The sequence below is a fragment of the Hypanus sabinus genome, chromosome 4 (assembly GCF_030144855.1).
Source record: "Hypanus sabinus isolate sHypSab1 chromosome 4, sHypSab1.hap1, whole genome shotgun sequence".
NCBI classification, from domain to species: Eukaryota; Metazoa; Chordata; class Chondrichthyes; order Myliobatiformes; family Dasyatidae; genus Hypanus; species Hypanus sabinus.
The window spans coordinates 87,120,040-87,147,728 of NC_082709.1; the positions used below are offsets into that span (position 1 = coordinate 87,120,040).

The window sequence follows — 27,689 nt, forward strand, 5'->3', positions numbered from 1 at the left end:
AATCTGTTAGCGTGTGTTCAGTCTGAGCCTCTAAAATGTCAAAGCTTCACCACCTGAAGAAATTTCCTCTCTTCTAATTGGTCTAACTTTTATTTGAAGCTATTAACCCTTGGTCCTGGAATTATCAACCAGATGAAATATCAACCCTGCATTAACATCAACAGCCTCCAAAGGATTTCAGTGAGTTATTTGATGTACAGAGGGATCTTGATGTCTAAGTCCATATCTCCCTGAAAGTGGCCGTATCCGTAGATGGGGTGATAGAGAATGCATACAGCACGCTTGCCTTCGGTGGCTGGGACATTGAGAACAAGAGTCTGGACATCATGTTGAAATTGCATAAACCTTGGTTAGGCTGCACTTGGGATATGGTGTGCAGTTCAGTACCGGAAGGATATGGACATTCTGGAGAGGCGGAGAAGAGGTTCACCAGGATTCTGCCTGGAATAGATGGCATGAGCTACAAGAAGGGGTTGGAAAAAGTTGGATTTGTTTTCCCTGAAGCGTCAGAGATAGAGGGAAAATCTGATAGAAATTTATAATTTTGAGAGGCATAGATAAGGTAGACAGACATAACCTTTATCTCAGGGTAGAAATGCATTTGTTGAATTTTGTCTTTTTTTGCATGTAGTGCTGTAACTAACAGACCACAGCAATTTCCTAATACATGTAATTATATATATATAGCGAATAAAGTTGACCCTTGATTATACTGGCTGATGGAAAAGAATCCAGCAAATGTTTTAATTTGTTTGGCACAACAAAACAGGAACTCATGATATTGTGCAGATCTAATTAAATTATTAATCAAATACTGAGCTAAACTAATCCTTGGAGGGCAGTAAACAGTCAATGTTTCAGGCCAAGACCCTTCATCATGGCTGGGCCTGAAACATCAAATGTTTATTTCCCTCCATAGATCCTGCTTGATTTGCTGAGTTCTCCTGCACTTTGTGTGTGTCGCTCAAGATTTCCATCATCTGCAAAATCTCCTGGGTTTATAAACTAATTCCTTCTGCCTACACAATGTCCATATCCTTCTATAACATTCCTGTACATTCTGTCTCATTGGCCTGTATGATTATCCCAGTATGATAAAAAGGGCTCTTGATCTCACAATCGGCCTCATTACGACCTTGTAACTGTCAACGTACACTGCACTTTCTTTTTAATTGAAACAGTTTATTCTACATTCCATTCTTGTCTTCCCTCGTGCTACGCAGGTGTTACAAGATAATCTGCTGTAACAAAATGATCTGTGTGGATGGCATGCAAAGTAAAGCTCTTCACTGTACGCATGGATAATAATCCAATTTACCAAATTACAAAAGAACATTATTCCTATTGAAGAACAACATGAAATTCAGAACAGAACATAGAACAACACAGCACAGTACAGGTCCTTCAGCCCACAATGTTGTGCCAACCTTTAGGTCTACTTTAAGATCAATCCAATCCTTCCTTCCCACACGGCCCTCTATTTTTCTTTCATTTAAGAGTCCTAAATGCCCCTAATATATCTACTTCTAATAACATACCTGTAGCATGTTCCACACACTCACCACTCTCAGTGTAAAGAAACTGCCTCTGACATTCCCCGTATACTTTGCTCTAAACTCCTTAAAGCTATGCCCTCGTGTCTTAGTCACCTCCGTCCTGTGAAAAATGTTTTTGCCCACTCAGTCTGCTTGTTCACACCTGACTGAAGCCCCTTTGCAGTTTCCTCACTCACAATTTTCAGGGTGGGGATGAAGAAGCAGCATAATTTTAAGATGATTGGAGGAAAGGAAAGTGGGGATATCAGAGGTATGGTCTGCTCCGCCAGTGGTGATGGTAAAGGCAGATACATTAGGAACATTTAAGAGACTCTTAGATAGGAACATGGATGAAAGAAAAATGGAAGGCAATGTAGGAAGAAAGGATTGGATTGAGCTTGGAGGAGATTAAATGGTTAACACAATGTCATTGGTCAAAAGGCCTGCACTGTGTGGTAATGTCTATATTCTATGTAATCCTGTCCTATGTTAATATCAGAAGTGAGCAGGAATTGTCGTTGGTTCCTGAGGGTAGAAAACAGAGATACCGTGAGTCGTACTCTATCCCTCTTTCTTCTTATTCACATTACAGGGCAACTGTCAAAAATAAGTTATGGCTAATATTCCCGAATTCACCTGAAACAGTGTTATCCAGGAGAAAAGCCAGAAGCCCTCCTTGAATCACTGGAGTCAACAGCAGAGCCAAAAGAAGCAGATCCAGGCTGGTAACACCTGCATGGTAACAAAAAGAGGAAAGCAGATCAAAGTACCTGCAAAGCCTTATAACCACAAGAGCAAAAAAGGGGAATGGAAAAAGAGGGAAGGGGGGAGGAGGGAGAAATTATTAGAAGGTAGATAAATTGATGTTTTGTTTGGAGGCTACCCAGGTGGAATATTGAGGGCTGCTCTACTACCCACAGCTTACAGACCATCAGGCAACTTACAAATGTGACAAAGGTTTCTGCTTTCACCTTTCAGAGTGACTTGCTAACCCCGCAATCCCTCCAAGTGAGACTATTTCCCCTCACTAGCCTGGTGGTGGGGGGATATGTAGCCTCGGTCATTGCTCAGACCAAGTCCTCACGTGCATTTTACAAGGATGACACAGTGGTACAGCCTGGAGCCAAGGCCTCACACTGCCAGAGGTCTGAACTCAATCCTGACCTCGGACACTGTCCATGTGGAGCCTGCACATTCTCCCTGAGGTGCTCTGGTTTCTCCCCACCCCCCCAAGGACCTACATGGTTGTCTGTCTGCTCTAAGTTGTGCGTAGGTGAGCGGTTTCTGTCAAAATGGTGGTGTGCTCAGTCATAGTGGCCCATCTGGGACCAAACAAAGGTGTAATTGTTTGTCCTTTACATCTTTTATATGATCACAAGACTCTGCTGGATATTAAAAACATGACACGGTGCACTTCTACCCCTTTGGAGAGTTGCTCAATAACCGTGGAGCTAGATCTGTTGTGTATCATTTTGCTGCCTGCTACCACAACCCAAGAAGGAAGGCGTCAGGTGCAGAGGCAGTTCACAGTCCAACAAATGGACCAAATGATTGCCTTTTTTCTAGCGATCGCAAGACCCTATTGGATGTTGATGATGTTGAATACTGCAAGTCTGGTTCACTGGTTTATTGGTGAGACTGCTGGCCCGGGAGATATGTGGCCTCAGTTTTTGCTCAGTACGGGCCCTCGTGTTGCTTGCTGTGGCCGTCTGGCGGAGGAGATACCAGAGGCCATGTGGCATACCGGGCTGATGGCTGGCCCTCCCACTGGTGCTGCCCTCTACTGTTCGCTTGGTGGAAGATGAGCTGGATTGCACCAGAGTGAGATGAGGATCTGTGGCTTGTTCTTACAGAAAACATGGCTCCAGAACAACACCCATGCACCATCAGTCTACAGGTCATGACATTCATAGACATGGGCTCTATAATTATTTTATATGTTTTTTGTGACCATATGTTTTAGTGCTATCATAATTATATGTGCTATTTGTGCCCTGTGCTGTGTGTAACTGTTAATGTTGTGTTTTGTACCTGGGCCCCAAAGGAACACTGTTTCGCCTGGCTGTATTCATGAGTATGGTTGAATGACAATTAAACTTGAACTTGGATCTGGTGGAGAAGGTGAAAATGAACAGGAGCCTGAAGACACATATTCAGTGATTTGGGAAAAGCTTCTTCCATTCTGCCAACAGCTAGGTGGTGAAAAAGGCACAACAGCGGCTCTTTCACCTCAGATGGCTGAGAAAGCTTGGTATGGGCCCCCAAATCCTAAGAACTTTCTACAGGGGCACAATTGAGAGAATCCTCACTGTCTGGTATGGGAACTGTACCTCCCTTAATTGTAGGACTCTGCGGAGAATGGTGCAAACAGCACAGCACATCTGTAGATGTGAACTTCCCATGATTCAGGACATTTACAAAGACAGGTGTGTAAAAAGGGCCCTTAGGATCTCTGGGGACCTGAGTCAACCCAACCACAATCTATTCCAGCTGCGACCATCCAGGAAACAGTACTGCAGCATTAAAGCCAGAACCAACAGTCTCAGGACAGCCTCTTCCACCAGGTCATCAGACTGATCAACTCACACTGATTTGAGTGTATTTCTATGTTACATTGACTGCTCTACTTATTATAAATTATTATAAATTACTATGATTGCACATTGCACATTTAGATGGAGGCGTAACGTAAAGATTTTTACCCCTCATGTATATGAAGGATGTAAGAAATAAAGTCAATTCAAAGTCAATTCAATTCAATTCTGAATGGCCAATGAATTTATTAACATTATCTCATTATTCTTGCTCAAGTTTTGCACTACTTATTCAATTTATTTATTGATATACACTGTATATGTTTCTGATTGTAACTTATAGTTTTTTTAAATATGATTTTGTATTGCAATGCACTGCTGTTGCAAAACAATAAACTTCACGGCAAATACCAGTGATATTAAACCTATTTCTGATTCTGAAGATGCACACTTAGTAAGTTAGGAACAGCTTCTTCCCCTCCACCATCAGATTTCAGAACGGTCCATGAACCCCTGAACACTACTTTGTTGTTCATTTTTTGCTCTATTTATGTTATTTATAGCAGTTATTAAATCTTTGCCCAATACTACCACTGTAAAATCACAAATTTCGTGACACGTGCTTTTATTGCTAAACCTGTCCTCATCCTGAGAAGGTCGAGGTGCCCATTTCTCTGATGTCAGTGCAGCAAACATGCAGCTAAATAACCTACAGTGCAAACCTGAATCCTGGCCACTGTTTTAAAGCCTCAGCAAAGATCTGATCTTTGGGAATGGCTCACCTTGACCTGTCATACCATGGCTGATACTTAGCCAAATTAGTGGCTTTTCAGAGAAATTTGGATGGGTACATAGACAGGAGGGGTCTGGAGGACTATGGTCCAGGTGCAAGTTGATGGGACAAGGCAGAATAACTGTGGTGAACTACATATACCCTGCTGATTGCTCCTGTGGCTCCTCCCACAGACCCTTGTATAAAGGCAATTGGAGGCACTGCTCCTCCCTCAGTCTCCAGGATGTTGTGTAATGGTCTCTTGCTGCTGATAGTGCTCCCTTTTCCAGCTAATAAAAGCCTATCTCTCGCCTCATGTCTCCGAGAGTTATTGATGGTGCATCAATAACATTTCAGCATGGACTAGATGGGCTGAAGGGCCTGTTTCTGTGCTGTAGTGTCCTATAATTCTGTGGTCAAGACGGTGCGGAGCTGTGATGTTGTGGTGCAGACATAGTTGTTGTTTTAGCTTCTTAGGAATGGTTTAGGGGACAGCACAGATTGTTAGGAGTCAGGTTAGAGTTTATAGACACTGATGAGAGAAAGTTAAAGGTCAGGGGCAGGAGCCAGAGGTCAAAGGTCAAAAGTCAGCATCTACAATGATGGAGGTTGGGTCGGTAGACTCTGGGAATGAACCTTGAGGTCAAGAACTGAGGTTAGTTGGCCTCGGGGATGACAAGTAAGAGGTCTGCGTGGGGCAGGACCAGAGATACAAGGTTGGTTGGCAGGTCCGGATGTTACACCCCAGCAATCCATGAGGACAGAGGCCAGGTCAGCAGATGCTGAGGATGAAGCCCTGTGATTCCTGAGGTCAAAGATAATAGTCAGAGGATGAGGACCCTGTGACCTCCTGATGGGGAGGGCGGTGGGTAGGCGAGGTTTGTTTTGCTGTTGTCTCTTCTGTCTTGTTGTACATCAACCGAGTGTTCTTCTGCTGAACACTGTGTGGATGCTATGTTAGCTCCCGAAGTATGGTGACTCTTGAGGGCTGTCCCCAGACTGTGTTCACCCAAATGACACATTTCACTGTACATTTCAATGGACATGTGATAAATGAAGCTCATCTTGATCTTTGAAAAAAAGAAACAGGTCTCTATATAAACACAAGAGATACTGCAGATGCTGAAAATCCAATGCACAAAAAATGCTGCAGGAACTCAGCAGGTCAGGCAGCGTCTACAGAGGGGAATAAGCAGACAGCGTTTCGGTCTGAGCCCCTTTTCTGAGAGTATGAGTCCTGATGAAAGGTATCAGCCCAAAATGTCAGCTGTTCATTCCCCTATACAGATAACTGCCTAACTTGCTGAATTCCTCCAGCATTTTGTGTGTGTCGCTATCTGCATGATTGTTTCAATGTGGATGTGACCAATACTGTGATCTAATCACAGTATCTTGTAGAGATTGGGAGAGGCAGACCACCTTTGTTACCTGTTGCGATATATTCCGAATTGAGTCTGAACCATTGAGGGGTGAGAAGTGCCATGAACATGGTAAATCCGATGATGAAGATGTTGCGGCCGGAATCGATGTTCGTGTACTGGAAATAGGAAACTCCTATGGACACTGCCATTGTGTACGTAACACTGAGAACCCCACCTGCACAAAGCAAACAAGTTACTCAAACTCCAGATTATGTGGATAATGGAAATCTTGAACGAGAGGCACAAAGTGCTGGAAGAATTCAGCAGGTCAGTCAGCATCTATGGAGGGGGTATAAACAGTTGACACTTCAACTGAGACATCGACTGTCCGTTCCCCTCCACAGATGCTGCCTGACCTGTTGAGTTTCTCCAGCATTCTGTGTGTGCTGATCAAGTTACTCAGACTGGTTCTCAATTGCCTGTATTATCAGACGTCTCCTTCAATATCACACACACACCCTTCAGTAATACAGGTGCCCTTTCACAGTAACAGGAAGAAATTAGGCATGTCCTTGTCAACCATTCCTAGTTTTTGTCAGGGCCCCATAAAAGCTCTATAATGGAACATCAAACCTGCCCAGTGCAGCACTGGTACCCACCATCAAGGAAACGTACACAGAAAATTGCTGGAAGAGGACCAGTAACATGATGAAGGATCTTTCACACCCTGCTCGTAGACTGTCCCACTCCCTAATCATCCACACCAGGACCAGTGACTCAAAAACCATTCCTTTCCGCAAGAAGTGAGGCTGATCAAAACCTCCACCCACTAACCCGCCCTTGCACAGCCCCCAGCACCACGACTTTATCAATTCCTGTCAGTCACCTTATGCAGAGACACAGCTGTGCCTAGTGTCGCTCTATGAGCATACAATCAATCTATGTGTATAAGCTATCTGAAGTATTTATAGTTATTGTGTCCTTTATCTTATTGTGTTTTTTTGTGCTACATTGGATCCGGAGTAACAATTATTTTGTTCTCCTTTACATTTGTGTTCTGGAAATGACACTAAACAATCTTGAATCGTCAATAGAAAGCACTCTGTCTGGCTTGGAACGGCAACTGCTCTGCAAGTGACTGCAAGAAGCTCCAGAACTGGCACGTTACAGGACTCAGACTCCCCTCGATGGACCCTGTCCACGCTTCTCACTGCAGCAGCCAGCATAATCAAAATCCCTGCTCACCCCGAGACATTTTCACTTCTTCCTCCTCCCAAGGGGCAGAAGACACGAGAAAAACATACCGCCAGGGTCAGGGTCAAGGACAGCTTCTGATTATTAGGCCTTTGAAAGGCCTCGTACGATAAGATGGACTCGCAATCTTTATGATTTTGCACTTCACCACTTACCTGCGCTGTAATTTTACACTTTGTTCTGCATTGTTACCTTATTCTAGCTGAACACACTGTGCAATGTTTGATCTGTATAAACAATATGCAAGACAAGCTTTTCACTGTATCTTGGAAACTGTGACAATAAAGTTATAAAACTATAAAACATAGGAACAAAATTGGGTCATTTGGCCCAGTGAGTCTGCTCCACCATTCCATCACGTCTGTTTTCCTTTGCCTCTCAACCCCATTCTCCTTTGATGCTCTTACTAATCTAGAACCTATCAATCTCCATGTTAAATATACCCAAGGTCTTGGTCTCCACAGGAGTCTGGCAGCATCATGACCTAGTACACCAATTCCAATGCATATGAACACAAGAGAATGCAGAGAGTAGCAGACAGTCCCTCCATCACTGTAAGTATCTTTCATTGAGGATCCCCACCGTATGGGCCGTGCCATCTTTTCACCATCAGGCAGGTGGCACAGAAACTTGAAGTCACACACCACCTGGTTCAGGAACAGCTACTTTCTGAGAACCATCATAAGACCACAAGACCAAACGGCAGATGAGCAGAATTAGTCCTTTTGGCCGCCACTCGATCACAGCTGATGAATGATCTCCTTCAACCCCATTCTCCTGCCTTCTCCCTGTAACCTTTGATGTCCTGACTAATCATGAACCTATCTATCTGCACTTTAAAGATACTCAATGACGTGGCCTCCACAGCCTTCTGTGGCAATGAATTCCACAGATTCCCCTCCCTCTGGCTAAAGAAATTACTCCTCATCTCTGTTCTAAAATAATTTCCTTATATTCCCTGGCCATAGACTCCCCTACTGTTGGAAACATCCTCTCCATGCTCATTCTATCCAGCCTTGCAATATCCAAAAGGTACTGTACTTCTGCTCTAACAGTAAACCAAAACTGATGTCACATACCAACACAGTTTTCAGTATTATAACATTCAATACATGTACCCTTCCATTATACAAACACTGCCTTTTGACATATCCTTCAATATTACACACACACTTCAATATGACAAGTACTCTTCAAGAATATAGACACACTGCAATGTAATACATCCTTCAGTGATGTACAGACCCTTGTAATGTAACACGTTTTTCAATAACACATCCTTTCAATGTGTAATCTGATTTTGATTCTGATTCCCTGCATGAATAACTACATTTTTTCAGTCTAACACACAACATTCCAGTCTGGTTCGGTGCAGCACCCTCTCACAATACAGAGAAGTTACAGTCAGGAAAGCTCTCCAGCTGCAATCCACCATCACTGCAGGACTTGAATGTTTCCAGGACAAACTCATTGCAGTCACTCCCCACCTGTAAACTGTCCTTTCCTAAAGCTTTCTTCTGGAAAGTGCTATAGGGTTATTAAAACAAATACTTCACTTCATCTTAAAAGTTTCTTTCCGCAAGCAGTTAATCTGATCAGCCATTCTAGTGAGGCCGCACATCATCCCCTTCTATCTATTATCCCCAAACCCCCTCCCGCTGTATCACTGCACTGCACATGTTGCTTACATTGTTAAAAGATGCTGGTATTCATTTAGGTAGTGGTGGTAGATGTTAGCACTTGGAGGTCTATTATGTCATTAGTCCATTTGGGGCACTTAGATGCATATGATAAAATCAGTATAGTTTCCTGAAGGAGGAATCTTGCCAGATAAATCTGTTGGAATTCTTTGAGGAAATAACAGACAGGATCGACAGAAGGAGAGTCAGCAAATGTTGATTACTTGGATTTTCAGAGGACTTTCAGGTGCCGTACATGAGGCTGCTTAACAAGATAAGAGCCCATGGGATTACAGAAAAGATATAGGTGTGGACAGACTGTTGGCTGACTGGTACAACACATTGAGTGGGATAAAGAGGGCCTTCTGTGGTTGACAGCCATTGACTAGTGGTGTTCCACAGGGGTCAGTGTTGGGACTGCTTTTTTCATGTTATATGTCAATGTTTTGGATGACAGAACTGATGGCTTTGTGGTCAAGTTTGTGGATGATACAAAGGCAGGTGGAGGGACACGTGGTGCTGAGGAAGCAGGGCATCTGTACAAGGGCTTAGACAGATTAGGAGGATGGGCAAATAGGTGGCAGGTGGGAAGTATATGATCATGCTCTTTGGTGGAAGGAATAAAAGGAATACACAACTTTCTAAAAAGAGAGAAAACTCAGAAATCAGGGGTGCAAGGAGACTCAGGAGTCCTCGTGCAAAATTCCCCGGTTTAATTGCAGGTCAAGGAAGGCAAATGTAATGATAACATTCATTCTGAGAAGACTAGAAATGCTGAGGCTTAACAGGGCATTAGTCAGACCACATTTGGTGTAATGTGTGCAGTTTTAGGCTCTTTATCTTGGCATTAGAGGAGGTTCACAAGAAAGATACTGGGAATGAAAGTGCTACATATGAGTAGCATTTGATGGCTCTGGGCCCATACTGGGCTGGAGTTTAGAATAATAGGGGAGCGGGGGGAGGGCATGGAGGGAGAAACTCACTACAATCTATTGAATATTGAAAGGACATGGAGAGGATGTTCCTACAGTGGGAGAGTCCTGGACCAGGGGCCACAATCCTCAGAACAGAAGAATGTTCCTTTAGAACAGAGATGAGAAGGAATTTCTTTAGCCAGAAGGTGATGAATCTGTGGAATTCATTGCCATAGACGACTGTGGAGTCCAAGTCATTGGGTATATTTAAAGTGAAAGTTGATAGTAATGGCAAAGGTTACGGGGAGAATGGAGTTGAGAGGGATAATAGATCACCTGTAATGAAATGACAGAGCAGACTCATTGGGCCAAAGAGCCCAATCTTTCTCCTATGTTTTATGTACTTATGTGAATTTTATTCCATATCCACACTTCAACTTTTTAAAGATCATTCTTATTATTTATAATTGTTTAATATTGTTGTTTTTTGTACGACACACTGTGACCAACACACCATGGCAACAATCTAATACACTTAAATGTAAATGGCATATAAAATTGATTCTTGATCCTTTACTTCATACATCTTTCAATAATATGCACAGCCTAAATCCTTTCGATATTACTGATGTCTTTTGGTATACACAATGTTCAATATTGTGCAGGCACCTTCAATATCACACATCTCCTTCAATATAATATTACAAACACCCTTGATGTCTCCCTTAATGCAACACTTTGCTGCTATAACCTTTAATAACACTGCCTTTAATGTTACTGGATTGGGAATTTGGAAGCCTTGACTAATGGATAAGATATGCTTTCAAATCCCTTCAGCAAAGGAATAAATTCGAGGGTAAACTTTCCTGTTATTATCAGTTGCAGTGACCACGAAACGAGACGATTATTCTAAAAACCCATCTCCTTCAGGGAAGGAAATCTGTCATCCTTACCCCTCTGCTTTATTGTTACCGGTGACCTGGTTAATTCTGAAATAACTAATTGATTAAAAACAGTGAAGAGGTTGAAGAAAACAGTTGACTAATGTGTGAAGTGTTTCACATTGCAAGTTTGAATTTAAGGCAGAATCCAGGGTTAATGGCAGGATACTTGGCAGTGTCGAGGAACAGAGGTATCTTGGGGTCCACGTCAACAGATCCCTCAACGTTGCCGCACAAGCTGATAGGGCTGTTAAGAAGGTGTATGGTGAGTTGGCCTACATTAATTGAGGGATTGGGTTCAAGAGCCATGAGGTGGTGTTGCAGCTCTGTGAAACTCTAACTACTGGAATATTGTATTCAGTTCTGGTCGCTTCAGAAGGAAGGATGTGGAAACTTTAGAGAGGCTGCAGAGGAGCCTGGACTAAAGAGCGTGTCGTATGAGGACAGTTTGAGTGACCTAGGACTTTTCTTTTTGGAGTGAAGGAGGATGACAGGATGATAGGAGACATAGATTGAGCAATCAACCAGATTTCTTTTCTGGACATGGCTAATAATTTTAACGTATTTGGACAAAGTTTAGCGGGGAATGTCAGAAATAAGTTTTTACACAGACATTGGAACATACTGCCGACTGGTTGATGCCGACATATTAGGGATACTTAAGAGACTCTAAGTCAGGCACGTGGATAAAAGACAAATGGAGGGCTCGGTTGGAGGGAAGGATTAGATTGATCTTGGAGTAGGTTATACTGTCAGCACAACGCTTGTACTGTGCTATAATGTTCTATGTTCCATTTTCTTAGGGACAATAGATGCTGATCACATCAGTGGTGCCACACTCCCTGAATAAATTAAAAAATACACCTTCCTCTTGGTAACAGCCCTGGAGCCTGACCCAGCTGTGAGTTAACATCACTAGCTCACCAGCTCTACAATGTATTGCCCTCCCCCCCCCCACCCCACATGAACCTATTGCACAAGGGTGGGAGGTAGTCTCACCGTGGATGGCCATCGGAATGGTGGAGAGGAAGTAGGTCAGCTTGGCTGACATTCCGACCAGGATACACAACACGGCAGCAATCTGAATGGAATGCCGGGATTGCACCTGTGGAACAAGGTGGAAACGTTGCTGTGAGTGGAACGTTGGCACCTCACCTGTGGAACATTGCTGTGATGCAGGTACACAGACCTCCGGTGTAACACTATACGTGAAACACCGACAACTGACCAGTTATATTACATTGTGAACAACTCATGCTTAGCTGAATCTCCCCATCCTTCTCTCTTTTTCCATTCCCTGTTCTGGTTCCCCTCTTACCCCTTCTTTTCCCTTCATCGCCTTCCTCTAGTTCCCCTCCTCCTTCCCTTTCTTCCACAGCCCACTGTTGTCCCCATTTCTCAATTCATCACCCCTACCCCACCTACCCACCTTCCCCCTCACCTGCTCTCACCTGGCACCTGTACTCCTCCCCTTCACCCACTTTCTTATTCAGGCTTCTTCTCTGTTCCTTTCCAGTATTGATGAAGGATCTCACCTCTAAACATCAGCCCTTTATTCCTCACTGTAGATGCTGCCTGACCTGCTGAGATCCCCCAGCATTTTGTGTGTTACTCAAGCCTTCCAGCATCTGCCGAGACGCTAGTGTTTAAGAATGGCAAGTGCCTTCTTCTCCACCCTGTCTACCCATGTCTCCACTTTGAGGGAACCTATATTCCAAGGTCCCTCTGTTCTGGAACACACTTCAAGGTCCTGTCGTCTACTGCATAAATCCTGCCCTGCTTTAACTAACCACTGTCCAACTCTTGACACTCATCCAAGTACTTATCCACAAAGTGTCCTTGTTGATTTTATATCCACGAAAGCTCGGGTAGTAAAGTTCAAAGTAAATTTATTATCAACGTACGTATATGTCACCATCTACTGCTTAGAGATACTGTGTCTTGCAGGCATTCACAGTAGATCAAAGATATGACAGAGTCATTGGAAAACTATGCACAAAGACCAACAAACAACCAATGTGCAAAAGAAGCCAAACTGCAAATACCAAACAATCAATAATAAAAATAACAAGATATAAATAAGCAAATAATACTGAGAACATGAGTTGTATAGTCCTTGAAAGTGAGTCACTGGCAAGGGAGACAAAGAACACAGTTTGAGCCATGAAGCTCCAACAAGTGAGATAATCTATTCTTAGGGTAAATATTGATCAGGAAGAATTCCCTGCCTTTGAAACCATGCACAGTACCTCTGATGTCAATGAAATCTATCAAAAGGCCAAGATAGAGTGGATTTGGAGAGGATGTTTCCTACAGTGGGGGAGTCTAGCCTCAGAATACAAGGACATCCCTTTAGAACAGAGATGAGGAGGAATTTCCTCAGCCAGAGGGTGGTGAATCTGTGGAATTCATTGCCACAGGCAGCTGTGGAGCCCATGTCATTGGGTGTATTTAAATCGGAGGTTGATAGGATCTTGATTAGTTGGGGCACCAAAGGTTACGGGGAGAAGGCAGGAGAATGGGGTTGAGAGGGATAATAAATCAGCCATGATGGAGTGGTGGAGCAGGTTCTGTTTCTGTTCCTATGGTTTTATGTGCTGTAGACAAGGTTACAATGCATCTGCAAGACAACATCTTGTGGATGGGGAGGCATGGCAGTAAGGCAGTTAATGCAATCGCTTTACAATGCCCATGATCACCGATTGGCATTCGATTCTGGTTGCTGTCTGTAGGGAGACTACACTCTCTCCAGTGGGTTTGATTGGGCTGCTCCACTATCCTCCTACGTTGCAACGGTGTAGAGTTGGGGTGAGGGAACTGTGGGCCTGTGGGAAGTATGCCAACACCCGTGAGCTGCCCCCACCCCCAGAACAATCCTCGGACTATGGCATTCGTTGAAGCAATACGATGCATTTTAATGTATGCTTTGATGTACATTTGGCAAATACTCATCATTTAACATCTCGGACACTACAACAGCCCACCAGTATGGCACTGGATCCTGCATCTCAAATCCCAGGAGTCTGATCTGAACTTGCAGTTGGAGATACGATTCAACTGAGTCACAGTTGACACCACCATTTTAGCTCAAAGAGAGTTTAGGAAAGAAACAATATAAAACACAGGTGGAGATGTCCCACAGCCGAGGTGAATCTGTGGCACGTGTGCCCAAAATGGCACATACAAAAATGTTGTTGACTCGCAGTATGGAGTGCTGTCCCTCAATTCTTTAAACCTCCACCCACAACAAACAGATGCATATTTATTAACTTTACTGCTAAATGAAAAAGCAAATGATTTTTTTAAAATCCAAGAGCAGTGAACTGTTTTCATAGGAAACACTTCACACCAGTTTGGTGCCAGCTAGACGAAGTGACATCACTGGGGTTGTATGACCAACAATATTACAAGGGGGCCACATTCAGAGAAAGACAAAGACCCGCCTACCTGTGTTAGCGCCAAAGCTCCAACGTTGGGAATACTGGATGACGTTCCTGAAATGCCTCCTAGGACAGCGCTAAGGCAACTTCCGAGTCCTTCCAGGCAAATGCCTCGGTTACAGGAATCTCTTGGTGGGTGCAGCAAGCCCGTCACCTTTGCACACATCGTGTAACAGCCTACTGAGCTGATGCTGGCACCCAGTGCCATGATGGTTCCCAAATAGAGTGCCCGAATGTTGACCCTGGGCACTCCCCATTGACCTGGTTGGAAGGTTAGAACCTTGTTATCAAGAGAGGGCAGCTTTGCATTCACAGCCCTTCACAACCTTGAGGAATAAAGAGAGCTTTTTGGCATATTGCCCTCCATAAATCAATGTACTGAGTTGAAATGTTAAGCAGAAGCTGATGTTATGCAGTATTAGTGAGGCCAAATCAGGAGTATTGTGTACATTTCTGGTCACCTACCAACAGGAAAGATATTAATAAACTCAGAAGAGTGCAGAGAAAATTTACAAGGATATTGGCGGGACTTGACTTATTCCCTGGAGTGTAGGAGGATGAGGGAAGACATGATAGAGGTATATAAAATTATAAGGGATATTGATATGGGATAAATACAAACAGGCTTTTTCAACTGAGGTTAGGTGAGACTAGAATTAGAAGGAATAGGTTAAGGGTGAAAGGTGCAATTTTTAAGGGGAACATGGATGGGAGGGGTAAGGATATGCCCGCCTTTTCATTAGCTACGTGAAACAGTTCATGTTCCTTGTCGACTCTGGTAATGTTCCCCCAACTCTTTCTGCACTACGTTGACGAATACATTTGGAGCTGCTTGATGCACTGATGCAGAGCTCGTCAATTTCATCAACTTTGCCTCCTACTTCCACCCTGCCCTTAAATGTTCCTGGTCCATTTCTGACACCTCCCTTCCCTTTCTTTATTTCTCTGTCTCTATTTCTGGAGACAAACAGTCAATCTACATCATTTATAAACCTACCAATTCCCACGGTTATCTTGACTATACATCTTCCTAGCCTCTCTCCTGTAAAAATACCATTTCTTTTTCTCATTTCCTTTGTCCTTGAAAGAGAGTTCATATGGTGTGGGAACAGTTCAGTGTTGGGGTGAATAAAGTTATTCTCCTCTGATTCAACAGCCTTATAGCTGAGGGACAATAACTGTTCCTGAACCTGGTGGATGCTGCTTTCCTGTGTAGGAGGTTAGAGATGACATGATGGTTGGTGGCATTGTGGATAGGATAGAAGGTTACAATGGGGGACATAGACAGGATGCTAAGCTGGACTGACAAGTGGCAGATGGAGTTCAATATGGAAAAGTATGATGTGATTCACCATGGGAGGTTGAACTCAAAGGCGGAATACAAAGCTAATGACAGGATTCTTAACAGTGTGGAGGAACATATGAATCTTGGTTTTATCGTCCATAGATACTTCAAAGCTGAGGTGCAGGTTGATTAAGAAGGTATACGGAGTTTTGGTCTTCGTTAATTGGGTGATGTACTTTAAGAGCCATGAGGAAATGTTTCAACTTCATAAAACCCTGGTTAGATTAGTTATGGTTGCCTCACTAGAGGAAGGATGTGAGAACATTAGATAGGTTGCAAAGGAGATTTACCTGGATGTTTCCTGGATTAGAAGGCACGCTGTATGAGGATAGGTTGCGAAGAAAAAGCATTTCAGGATATATATATTGCATACATTTCTCTGACAGTGTAGGAAAGTTTAGGGAAGATGTCAAAGGAAGTTATTTTACACAGGGAGTGATGAGTGCCAGAGAGTGGTGGTAGAAGCAGATACAGTTAGGGACATTTAAGAGACTTTTAGATGGACATATGGATGAAAGAAAAATAGAGGGCCATGGTCTGTGAGGGAGGGAAGGGTTAGATTGATTATGGAGTATTTTTTTAGATCTGCACAGCATTGTGGCTGAATGGTCTGCACTGTGCTGTACTCTTCTATGTTCACTGTTCTAACTCAACTTCAAGAAAAATATTTCTTTATGCTACAGTGACTTAAAAGTCAGCATTCACAAAAAAATCTGATATTATCTTTGAATTTGCATTTTACAAGGGGGTTGAATATATTTGCTTTTTAAATTTTGGTTCAATTTAGGTGGTTTTGTCGATTATTAACATCAGTCGAAAAAATATGCTTTTTCAATTATTAAAATAAGGCGATTTGGAAATGAATCATCTTTGTGCTTCTGTAATAAAATATGAACAAAATGGCAATAAGTAATCTAACAGGTTTATTAAAACATAACTTCATTGAAATGTGCCGGATACTGATAGGCCTGGATAGAGTAGTCACGGAGAGGAGTTTACCGTTGGCCGGAGAGTGTAGGAACCAAGGGCACATCTTCAGAATAAAGGAACTGAGATGAGGAGGAACTTCTTTAGCCAGAGGGAGGTGAATCTGTGGAATTCACTGCCACAGACGGCTGTGGAGGCCACGTCATTGGGTATATTTAATGCATGGATTGATAGGCTGCTGGTTGAATATAGATTATAGAATATTAGGCCCTTCAGCCCACAATATTGTGCTGACTTTTAAACCTACTCTAAGATCAAGTCATTCCTTCCATCCCTCACCCTCCATTTTTCTATCACTCTTACACCCATGTGCCTATCTTAAATGTTCCTAATGCTCTAACAAAGATGCTCCTACCGTCATCCCTTTCAGCTTATCCTATGCATCCACCACTCTCTGCGTTAAAAAAAAGCCTATCCCTGTCATCCTCCCCTCCAATCATTTAAAATTATACCCCCCTTGTACTAGCCATTCTGCCAAGAAAAAGTCTCTGGCTATCCACTCAATTGGCAAGGGGGTTAAAGGTTACAGGGAGAAGGCAGGAGAATGGGGTTAAGAAGAGAAAAAAATTATTGTGACCGGACAGACTTGATGGGCAGAATGGCCTACCTTATGTTAAGATTGACCATTGCAACTGCCCAGGTTTGCCAGTCTGGAATTGTGGCATGTTCTACTTTCAATGTGTTGTTCCACCATATCCCCACCCCCTCCAGGCTCTGACACAGGAGGATCCCGGAGATGAAGGCGCATCTGGCCAGTCTCCTGTCAAGATGAGCACGGGTCTTTGGAACTCCCCACCCTCACTGCAGGCCTAGAAATCTGTTACCTGGGAGCGGGACTCTAAACCACGGCACCAGCTCTGTGTCGTTGGTGCCGAGAATTCCCTGGAAAACTCCACCCGGATAAGGATTCATGGCAGCTCCTTCCTGCAGGTTCCCGCACAGGATCCACATAAAAATGATCGGCAGGAACAGCTGAAATATCAGAAACCACATATAGTTCACTCAACAGGGATCAGGGAGGAGTGGGGCAAGTCCATAGCACGACAACACAAGTAGACAAGTCGAAATGACCAGCATGCCTGCCTGTGCTTAGGGAGTCAGATGTAAGACAGCGGCGTAACTTTATGGTGTTTGGAGGAGAGTATCGGGAAGGATGTCAGAGGTAGGTTGCTTAAACAGAGAGTGGGTGTGTGGACCACCCTGCCAAAGATGGTGGTAGAGACAGATACACTAGGGAGATTTGGACGGCATGGTAGTGGATCAATTAGTGTATCTGGTCACCTGGGCATAATTGGGAGGGTTATGCTTGTTAGCTGGAAGGGCCTGTTTCTCGAAATAGATTTTAATAAAATGAGACTCTTCGATAGCCATGTGGATGATAGAAAATTGGTCGACTCTGTGGGAGGGAAGGGTTAGATTTACCTTGGAGTAGGTTTATGTTTCAGCACAAGATTCTGGGCCAAAAGGCCTGTACTGATCTGTGTCCTACTTCTCTATTCTTTGTTCTTAGCACTGTGGGATTCACTCACCCAGAAGAGCTGGGACGATTTAATTACACTTGCTCTTTGCAGATGGTGGAAAGACTTTGGAAGTCACTGGCTGCAGGATATCCACTCTACAACTTGCTCAAACGTAGGACTGAGGGATCTTGGGCTGCAAGTGGCCACTACGAACTGAGACCACTGGTTCCCTAGTACAAATGATGGACCTCACAGTCATCCTCATTATGATCTCAAAATTTATTGTTTACCTACATTGCACTTCCTCTGTAGCTGTTACACTTTATCCTGCATCTTGTTCTACCTCATGGTGTTGTGATCCAGTCAATATGAACAGAATGGAAGACAAACTTTTCACTGTATCTCAGTACATGCAACAATAATAAACCAATTCCAATTCCAACTTTGAAAATGGCAACACAGGTAGATAGGGTGATACTTTTTTATCACCACATTAAGGGAAAGATGTGGAGGCTTTGGAGAGAGTGCAGAAGAGGTTCACTAGGAAGTTGCTTGGATATGAGAGATATTTGCTATAAGGAGTGTTTGGAAATCCATGTGCTGGTTCCTCCAGAGCTGAGGGAAGACATGATAGAAGGTTAGTAATTCCAAGAGGCATAGATAGGTTATGTAGTCAGCGTTATTTCCCAAGGTGGAATTGTCAGATCAAGAGGATCTAGCTTTCAGGTGAGAGGGGAAAGTTTAAAAGAGATGCATTAGGCAAGCAGCTTTTCACATTCAGAGTGGTAAGTGACCAAACTGATGGAAACAACAGTGAGACAGACTCATGATCAACACACGTGAACTGCGGGAGGAACTGAGCTAGTCAGGCAGGTATCAATGGAAGGTCGGTATTTCCAGGAAATGGAGGCGATGCGGATGAGGGCTGAAGGAAGGGGAACCTCCTCCCTTGAGGAAGCAGGACATCTCTGACATTCTGCGGAGGAAAGCCTCATTCTGGGGCAGAGAGCAAGGAACTGAGAAAAGAAATGGCATTTTCACAGGTGACAGGGTGGGAAAAGGTATAATCATGAATGCCAAATATCTCAGCAACACGCATAAAATGCTGGAGGAACTCAGCAATCAGGCAGCAGGGGAATAAGCAGCTGAGGGTTTAGCCAAAACCCTCCATCAGCCCTGCACATAAGCATGAAAGGAATGGAGTACTATAGACCACGTCGATGGGAGTTAGTATAATTAGGCATCATACTTGGCATGGACATCGTGTCAGAGGCTGAGCGGAGGCCTGATGGTTGCTTGTAAAGCATGAGAGGGGTAAGTTCAAATGAGATGTCCAGATCAAGTGCTTTTAAAGACAGGTGGGGTGGAGAAGGCAAATGTGATAAAGGTATTTAAGAGGATCTTAAGAAGCTCTTAGATAGGCTCATGGACATGCAAAAATGGAGGGATATGAACAGGTAGTATTTGTTTAGTTAATTTAGCACAGCTTTGTGGGTGGAAGGGCCTGTTGGGTGCAGCTCTGTCCTATGTTCTATGTTTGTTTTTTTATTTTGAGATCCAACTCGCTAACAGATCCTTCAAGCCCAGACAGCCCAGTTACTCCCACGTGACCAATTAACCTACTAACCCATATGTCTTGGGAACATGGGTAGATGCTGAGGCACCCGCAGTGGTCATGGGAGAACGTACAAGCTCTTTACAGACAGCGGCGGGAAATGAACCCGGGACAATGACACCGTAATAGTGTTACACTAACCACTACACTACCCTGACACCCACGGTTCCACTTACCTGATGGAAGTTAGGCTATGTGAAAAACAGGTTCTGATGAAACATTTACCTAATGCAAGTGTATTTGTTGCTCATCCCCAGTTGCCCCACAAGAATGTGGTCATGGGCTACCATCTTGAACTGCAGCAATGCATGCATGTTCTTAGGTATTTCCAGTGCTGGCATTGGACAGGGTCCTGAGGAGGTTCAGAAAAATGATCCCGGGAATGAAAGGGTTAACGTACAAGGTGCATATGATGGCTCTGGGTCTGTACTCACTGGAATTTGGAATGTGGGGCATCTCATTGAAATCTAACAAATATTGAAAGACCTAGATAGAGTGGATATGGAAAGGATGTTTCCTATAGTGGGGAGTCTAGGAGCAGCCTGCACAGTCCCAGAATATGAGGACATCCCTTTAGAACAGCCAGGAGTGGAATTCCTTTAGTTAGAGGCTGGTGAATCTGTGGAATTCATTGCTACCAATGGCTGTGGAGGCCAAGTCATTGGGCATATTTAAACCAGAGGCTGATCAGTCTGGATCAGTCAGGGTATCAAAGGTTATGGGGAGAAGGCTTGGGAATGGGGTTAAGAGGGATAATAATTCAGCCATGATGGAATGGTGGGGCAGACTCGATGAGATGCTCCTATGTCTTCATATGGCTTTATAGTCATAGAGCCATTGAACCATAGAGCACTACAGCACAGAAACAGGCCGTTTGGCCCATCTGCTCCATGCTGAACTGTGGTTCTGTCTAGACCTACACCCAGATCATAGCCCTCCATACCCCTCCCATATATGTACTTACCCTAGCTTCATGGAAAGGTTGCATTTGAATCCACATCCACCCCTTCATCTGGCAGCTCACACAACCCTCGGAGTGATGAGTTCCTCCTCAGATTTACCTTTCACCCTTAACCTGTGACCTCTGAGGTTGCAAATTGGATTAGACATTGGCTTTGTGGGAGCAGAAGGTTGCCTCTCTGACTGGAAGCCTGTGACTAGTGGTGTGCCACAGGGATCAGTGCTGGGCCCATTGTTATTTGTCATCTATATCAATGATCTGGACAATAATGTGGTAAACTGGATCTGCAGATTTGTGGAGGACACCAAGATTGGGGGTGAAGTGGACAGCGAGGGATGCTATCAGAGCTTGCAGAGGGAAAATCTGCAGCAGCTGGGAAAATGGGCTGAACGTGGGCAAATGGAATTTTTGTACATACCGAAAATATTCTAAAGATGGGGACTCGAATCCAAATATCAAATCCTTTGGATTTTCTCCACCTCCAAATCGGGACTGTACAGGATCGCAGATGTTGAGACAACAGCACCACAAGGAGGACTAATCTGCAAAGGGGATGAAAAAAAAGAGGGAAAGAGTCCAGTCTTCCTTCTCCACAGGAAAGCAACATCCATCATCATTGACCCCCACCTTCCAGGCTATGCTCTCTTCTCACTGTTACCAAAACGTAGGAGTTACAGGAGACTTAGGACCCCATCATCAGGTTTAGGAGCAGTAACTACACTTCAAACATCAGGGTCCTGAACCAGCATGAATAACCTCACTCAAATCAACACTGAACTAATTCCACTGCCTACAAAATAATTTATAATGTCTCTTCAACTTCTCAGTATTTATTTATCATTATTATTATCTTGATTTTTCTTCTTTGCTTTTGTACCATTTGTTGTCTTCCACATATTGGTTGTTTGCCTGTCTTTGTGCGCAGTTCATCATTGACTCGATTGTGTTTCTCTGTAGTTACAGTGAATGTCCACAAGAAAATGAATCTCAGGGTAGTATATGGTGAGAAAAGCATACTTTCATAATAATTTACTTTGAGCTTTGAACATAGTCAAAGCGAAAAGGAACGTGCCCTAAAACAGCTTCCCCAGCTGACAGGATGCATAAATGCCATAAAGGTTCAACCAACATACATAAGAAGATAATAATTAAACAAAAATAAGCAATATCGAGAAAATGATTTGTAGAATCCTTGAGATTGAGTCCATAGGATGTGGAATCAGTTCAGTTTTCAGGTGAATGAGGTTGCTCGAAGTGGTTCAGGACCCTGTAGTGGTTATACGGTAATAACTGTTCCTGAACCTGGTGGTTGTAGGGTATCAACGGTTCCTGAACCAGGTGATTATAGGGAAAATAACTGTTCATGAACCTGGTGATTGTAGGGTAATAACTGTTCCTGAACAAGGTGATTGTAGGGTATCAACTGTTCCTGAACCTGGTGATTGTAGGGTAATAACTTATCCTGATCCTGGTGGTTGTATGGTAATCACTGTTCCTGAAACTGGCAGTTTTAGGCGAATAACTGTTCCTGAACCTGGTGATTGTAGGGTAATAACTGTTACTGACCCTGTTAATTGTAGGGAAAGAACTGTCCCTGAACCTGGTGATTGTAGGGTAATAACTGATGCTGAACCTGGTGATTGTAGGGTAATAACTGTTCCTGAACCTGGTGGTTGTAGGGTAATAACTGTTCCTGAACCTGGTCATTGTAGGGTATCAACTGTTCCTGAACCTGGTGATTGTAGGGTAATAATTATTATTGAACCTGGTGATTGTAGGGTAATAGCTGTTCCTGAACCTGGTGATTGTAGGGTAACAACTGTTCCTGAACCTGATGATTCTAGGGTAATAACTTATCCTGATCCTGGTGGTTGTATGGTAATAACTGTTCCTGAACGTGGTAATTGTAGGGAAATAACAGTTCCTGAACTTGATGATTATATCGTAATAACTGTACCTGAACCTGGAGATTGTAGGGTAATAACTGTTCCTGAACCTGGTGATTGTAGGGTAATAACTGTTCCTGACCTTGGTGATTGTACGGTAATAACTGTTCCTGATCTTGGTGAGTGTATCATAATAACTGTTCCTGAACCTGGTAATTGTAGGGTAATAATTGAAACTGAAACTGGTGATTGTAGTGTCATAACTGTTCCTGAACCTGTCGATTGTAGTGTAATTACTGTTCCTGAACTTGGTGATTGTATCGTAATAACTGTACCTGAACCTGGTGATTCTGGGGTAACAACTGTTCCTGAACCCGGTAATTGTACGGTAATAATTGTTCCTGAACCTGGTGATTGTAGGGTAATAACTGTTCCTGAAACTGGTCATTGTAGGGTAATAACTGTTCCTGAACCTGGTGATTGTAGGGTAATAACTGTTTCTGAACCTGGTGATTGCTGTGTAACAACTGTTCCTGAACCTGGTGATCGTGGGGTAATAACTGTTCCTGAACATGGTGATAGCAGTGTAATAACTGTTCCTGAACCTGGTAATTGTACGGTAATAATTGTTCCTGAACCTGGTGATTGTAGGGTAATAACTGTTCCTGAAACTGGTCATTGTAGGGTAATAACTGTTCCTGAACCTGGTGATTGTAGGGTAATAACTGTTTCTGAACCTGGTGATTCTGGGGTAACAACTGTTCCTGAACCTGGAGATTGTAGGGTAATAACTGTTCCTGATCTTCGTGATTGTATCATAATAACTGTTCCTGAACCTGGTAATTGTAGGGTAATAATTGAAACTGAAACTGGTGACTGTACTGTCATAACTGTTCCTGAACCTGTCGATTGTAGTGTAATAACTGTTCCTGACCTTGGTGATTGTATCGTAATAACTGTAGCTGAACCGGGTGATTCTGGGGTAATAACTGTTCCTGAAGCTGGTGATTGCAGTGTAACAACTGTTCCTGAACCTGGTGATCGTGGGGTAATAACTGTTCCTGAAAATGGTGATAGTAGGGTAATAACTGTTCCTGAACCTTGTGATTGTAGGGTAATAACTGTTCCTGAAACTGGTCATTGTAGGGTAATAACTGTTCCTGAACCTGGTGATTGTAGGGTAATAACTGTTTCTGAACCTGGTGATTGTAGTGTCATAACTGTTCCTGAACCTGTCGAATGTAGGGTAATAACTGTTCCTGAAACAGGTGATTGTAGGGTAATAACAGTTCCTGAACCTGGCGGTTCTCGGCTAATAACTGATCCTGAACCTGGTGATTGTAGGATAATAACTGTTCCTGAACCTGTTAATTGTAGGGTAACAACTGTTCCTGAACCTGGTGATTGTAGGGTAATATCTTATCCTGATCCTGGTGGTTGTAAGGTAATAACTGTTACTGAACGTGGTAATTGTAGGGTAATATCAGTTCCTGAACTGATGATTGTATTGTAATAACTGTACCTGAACCTGGAGATTGTAGGGTAATAACTGTTCCTGACCTTGGTGATTGTATCGTAATAACTGTACCTGAACCTGGTGATTCTGGGGTAACAACTGTTCCTGAACCTGGTGATCGTGGGGTTATAACTGTTCCTGAACCTGGTGATTGCAGTGTAATAACTGTTCCTGAACCTGGTGATCGTGGGGTAATAACTGTTCCTGAACATGGTGATAGTAGGGTAATAACTGTTCCTGAACCCGGTAATTGTATGGTAATAATTGTTCCTGAACCTGGTGATTGTAGGGTAATAACTTTTCCTGAACCTGGTGATTGTAGGGTAATAACTGTTCCTGAAACTGGTCATTGTAGGGTAATAACTGTTCCTGAACCTGGTGATTGTTGTGTAACAACTGTTCCTGAACCTGGTGATCATGGGGTAATACCTGTTCCTGAACATGGTGATAGTAGTGTAATAACTGTTCCTGAACCCGGTAATTGTACGGTAATAATTGTTCCTGAACCTGGTGATTGTAGGGTAATAACTGTTCCTGAACCTGTTAATTGTAGGGTAGCAACTATTCCTGAACCTGTTGATTGGAGGGTAATAACTGTTCCTGATCTTGGTGATTGTATCATAATAACTGTTCCTGATCCTGGTAATTGTAGGGAAATAATTGAAACTGAAACTGGTGATTTTAGTGTCATAACTGTTCCTGAACCTGTCGATTGTAGTGTAATAACTGTTCCTGACCTTGGTGATTGTATCGTAATAACTGTACCTGAACCTGGTGATTTTGGGGTAATAACTGTTCCTGAACCTGGTGATCGTGGGGTTATAACTGTTCCTGAAGCTGGTGATTGCAGTGTAACAACTGTTCCTGAACCTGGAGATTGTAGGGTAATAACTGTTCCTGATCTTCGTGATTGTATCATAATAACTGTTCCTGAACCTGGTGATTGTAGGGTAATAACTGTTTCTGAACCTGGTGATTGTAGTGTCATAACTGTTCCAGAACCTGTCGAATGTAGGGTAATAACTGTTCCTGAAACAGGTGATTGTAGGGTAATAACAGTTCCTGAACCTGGCGGTTCTCGGCTAATAACTGATCCTGAACCTGGTGATTGTAGGATAATAACTGTTCCTGAACCTGTTAATTGTAGGGTAACAACTGTTCCTGAACCTGCTGATTGTAGGGTAATATCTTATCCTGATCCTGGTGGTTGTAGGGTAATAACTGTTACTGAACGTGGTAATTGTAGGGTAATATCAGTTCCTGAACTGATGATTGTATTGTAATAACTGTACCTGAACCTGGAAATTGTAGGGTAATAACTGTTCCTGACCTTGGTGATTGTATCGTAATAACTGTACCTGAACCTGGTGATTCTGGGGTAACAACTGTTCCTGAACCTGGTGATCGTGGGGTTATAACTGTTCCTGAACCTGGTGATTGCAGTGTAATAACTGTTCCTGAACCTGGTGATCGTGGGGTAATAACTGTTCCTGAACATGGTGATAGTAGGGTAATAACTGTTCCTGAACCCGGTAATTGTATGGTAATAATTGTACCTGAACCTGGTGATTGTAGGGTAATAACTGTTCCTGAACCTGGTGATTGTAGGGTAATAACTGTTCCTGAAACTGGTCATTGTAGGGTAATAACTGTTCCTGAACCTGGTGATTGTTGTGTAACAACTGTTCCTGAACCTGGTGATCATGGGGTAATACCTGTTCCTGAACATGGTGATAGTAGTGTAATAACTGTTCCTGAACCCGGTAATTGTACGGTAATAATTGTTCCTGAACCTGGTGATTGTAGGGTAATAACTGTTCCTGAACCTGTTAATTGTAGGGTAGCAACTGTTCCTGAACCTGTTGATTGGAGGGTAATAACTGTTCCTGACCTTGGTGATTGTATCGTAATAACTGTACCTGAACCTGGTGATTCTGGGGTAATAACTGTTCCTGAACCTGGTGATCGTGGGGTTATAACTGTTCCTGAAGCTGGTGATTGCAGTGTAACAACTGTTCCTGAACCTGGAGATTGTAGGGTAATAACTGTTCCTGATCTTCGTGATTGTATCATAATAACTGTTCCTGAACCTGGTAATTGTAGGGTAATAATTGAAACTGAAACTGGTGACTGTACTGTCATAACTGTTCCTGAACCTGTCGATTGTAGTGTAATAACTGTTCCTGACCTTGGTGATTGTATCGTAATAACTGTACCTGAACCGGGTGATTCTGGGGTAATAACTGTTCCTGAAGCTGGTGATTGCAGTGTAACAACTGTTCCTGAACCTGGTAATCGTGGGGTAATAACAGTTCCTGAACATGGTGATAGTAGGGTAATAACTGTTCCTGAACCTTGTGATTGTAGGGTAATAACTGTTCCTGAAACAGGTGATTGTAGGGTAATAACAGTTCCTGAACCTGGCGGTTCTCGGCTAATAACTGATCCTGAACCTGGTGATTGTAGGATAATAACTGTTCCTGAACCTGTTAATTGTAGGGTAACAACAATTCCTGAACCTGGTGATTGTAGGGTAATATCTTATCCTGATCCTGGTGGTTGTAGGGTAATAACTGTTACTGAACGTGGTAATTGTAGGGTAATATCAGTTCCTGAACTGATGATTGTATTGTAATAACTGTACCTGAACCTGGAGATTGTAGGGTAATAACTGTTCCTGATCTTGGTAATTGTATCATAATAACTGTTCCTGAACCTGGTAATTGTAGGGTAATAATTGAAACTGAAACTGGTGACTGTAGTGTCATAACTGTTCCTGAACCTGTCGATTGTAGTGTAATAGCTGTTCCTGAACCTGGTGATCGTGGGGTAATAACTGTTCCTGAACCCGGTAATTGTCGGGTAATAATAACCCTAATTGTTCCTGAACCTGGTGATTGTAGGGTTATAACTGTTCATGGACCTGGTGATTGTAGGGTAATAACTGTTCCTGAAACTGGTGATTGTAGGGTAATAACTGTTTCTGAACCTGGTGATTGTAGTATCATAACTCTTCCTGAACCTGTCGAATGTAGGGTAATAACTGTTCCTGAATCTGGTCATTGTAGGGTAATAACAGTTCCTGAACCTGGCGGTTCTCGGCTAATAACTGATCCTGAACCTGGTGATTGTAGGGTAATAACTGTTTCTGAACCTGGTGATTGTAGTATCATACCTCTTCCTGAACCTGTCGAATGTAGGGTAATAACTGTTCCTGAATCTGGTCATTGTAGGGTAATAACAGTTCCTGAACCTGGCGGTTCTCAGCTAATAACTGTTCCTGAAACTGGTGATTGTTGGGTAAAAAATTTTCCGAAACTGGTCATTGTAGGGTAATAACAGTTCCTGAACCTGCGGTTCTCGGTTAATAACTGTTCCTGAACATGGTGATTCTAGGGTAATAACTGTTCTTGAACCTGTTAATTGTAGAGTAACAACTGTTCCTGAACCTGGTGATTGTAGGGTAATAACTGTTCTTGAACCTGTTAA

The 27,689-nt window shown here is 43.1% G+C and overlaps 2 protein-coding genes and 1 long non-coding RNA gene across 5 annotated transcripts in view; all 3 read right to left on the minus strand.

Moving 5' to 3' along the window:
• Positions 1-21,539, minus strand: part of slc23a3 (solute carrier family 23 member 3) — a 35,950-nt gene extending 14,411 nt beyond the window's left edge. Inside the window, exons 1-6 of one of the 2 annotated variants that reach the window (XM_059967619.1) lie at positions 21,217-21,453; positions 17,587-17,734; positions 14,438-14,691; positions 11,990-12,095; positions 6,270-6,437; positions 2,172-2,267 (exon numbers count right to left, since the gene is read on the minus strand). In XM_059967619.1, coding sequence (XP_059823602.1) covers positions 2,172-2,267; positions 6,270-6,437; positions 11,990-12,095; positions 14,438-14,691; positions 17,587-17,734; positions 21,217-21,405 — 961 coding nt within the window. In that variant the 5' untranslated portion in view covers positions 21,406-21,453. Of the gene's footprint in view, positions 1-2,171; positions 2,268-6,269; positions 6,438-11,989; positions 12,096-14,437; positions 14,692-17,586; positions 17,735-21,216 lie in introns of both variants that reach the window. The other variant, XM_059967620.1, reaches the window with a different exon arrangement.
• Positions 21,540-21,691: 152 nt separating this feature from the next.
• On the minus strand, positions 21,692-25,069 carry LOC132392974 (uncharacterized). Of its 2 annotated transcripts, none has more exons than XM_059967616.1 (2): positions 24,411-25,069; positions 21,692-24,311 (listed from the first exon to the last, which is right to left on the minus strand). In XM_059967616.1, exon 2 carries the CDS (start codon positions 23,823-23,825, stop codon positions 22,515-22,517), a length of 1,311 nt encoding a protein of 436 aa, XP_059823599.1. In that variant the 5' UTR covers positions 23,826-24,311; positions 24,411-25,069; the 3' UTR covers positions 21,692-22,514. The 2 variants fall into 2 exon arrangements, with proteins under 2 accessions (XP_059823599.1, XP_059823600.1); XM_059967617.1 differs by having other exon boundaries at positions 24,675-24,687.
• A 444-nt stretch (positions 25,070-25,513) lies between these two features.
• On the minus strand, positions 25,514-26,009 carry LOC132392306 (uncharacterized). The gene is made up of 2 exons (XR_009511485.1): positions 25,916-26,009; positions 25,514-25,585 (listed from the first exon to the last, which is right to left on the minus strand). It is a non-coding gene; the product is annotated as an uncharacterized LOC132392306 (long non-coding RNA).
• Positions 26,010-27,689: the final 1,680 nt, after the last annotated feature.

Excerpts from the sequence above, each read along its gene's own strand:
- LOC132392974 (XM_059967616.1), bottom strand. The coding sequence starts at position 23,825 with ATGACCAGTTTCAGGAACAGTTATTACCCTACAATCACAAGGTTCAGG.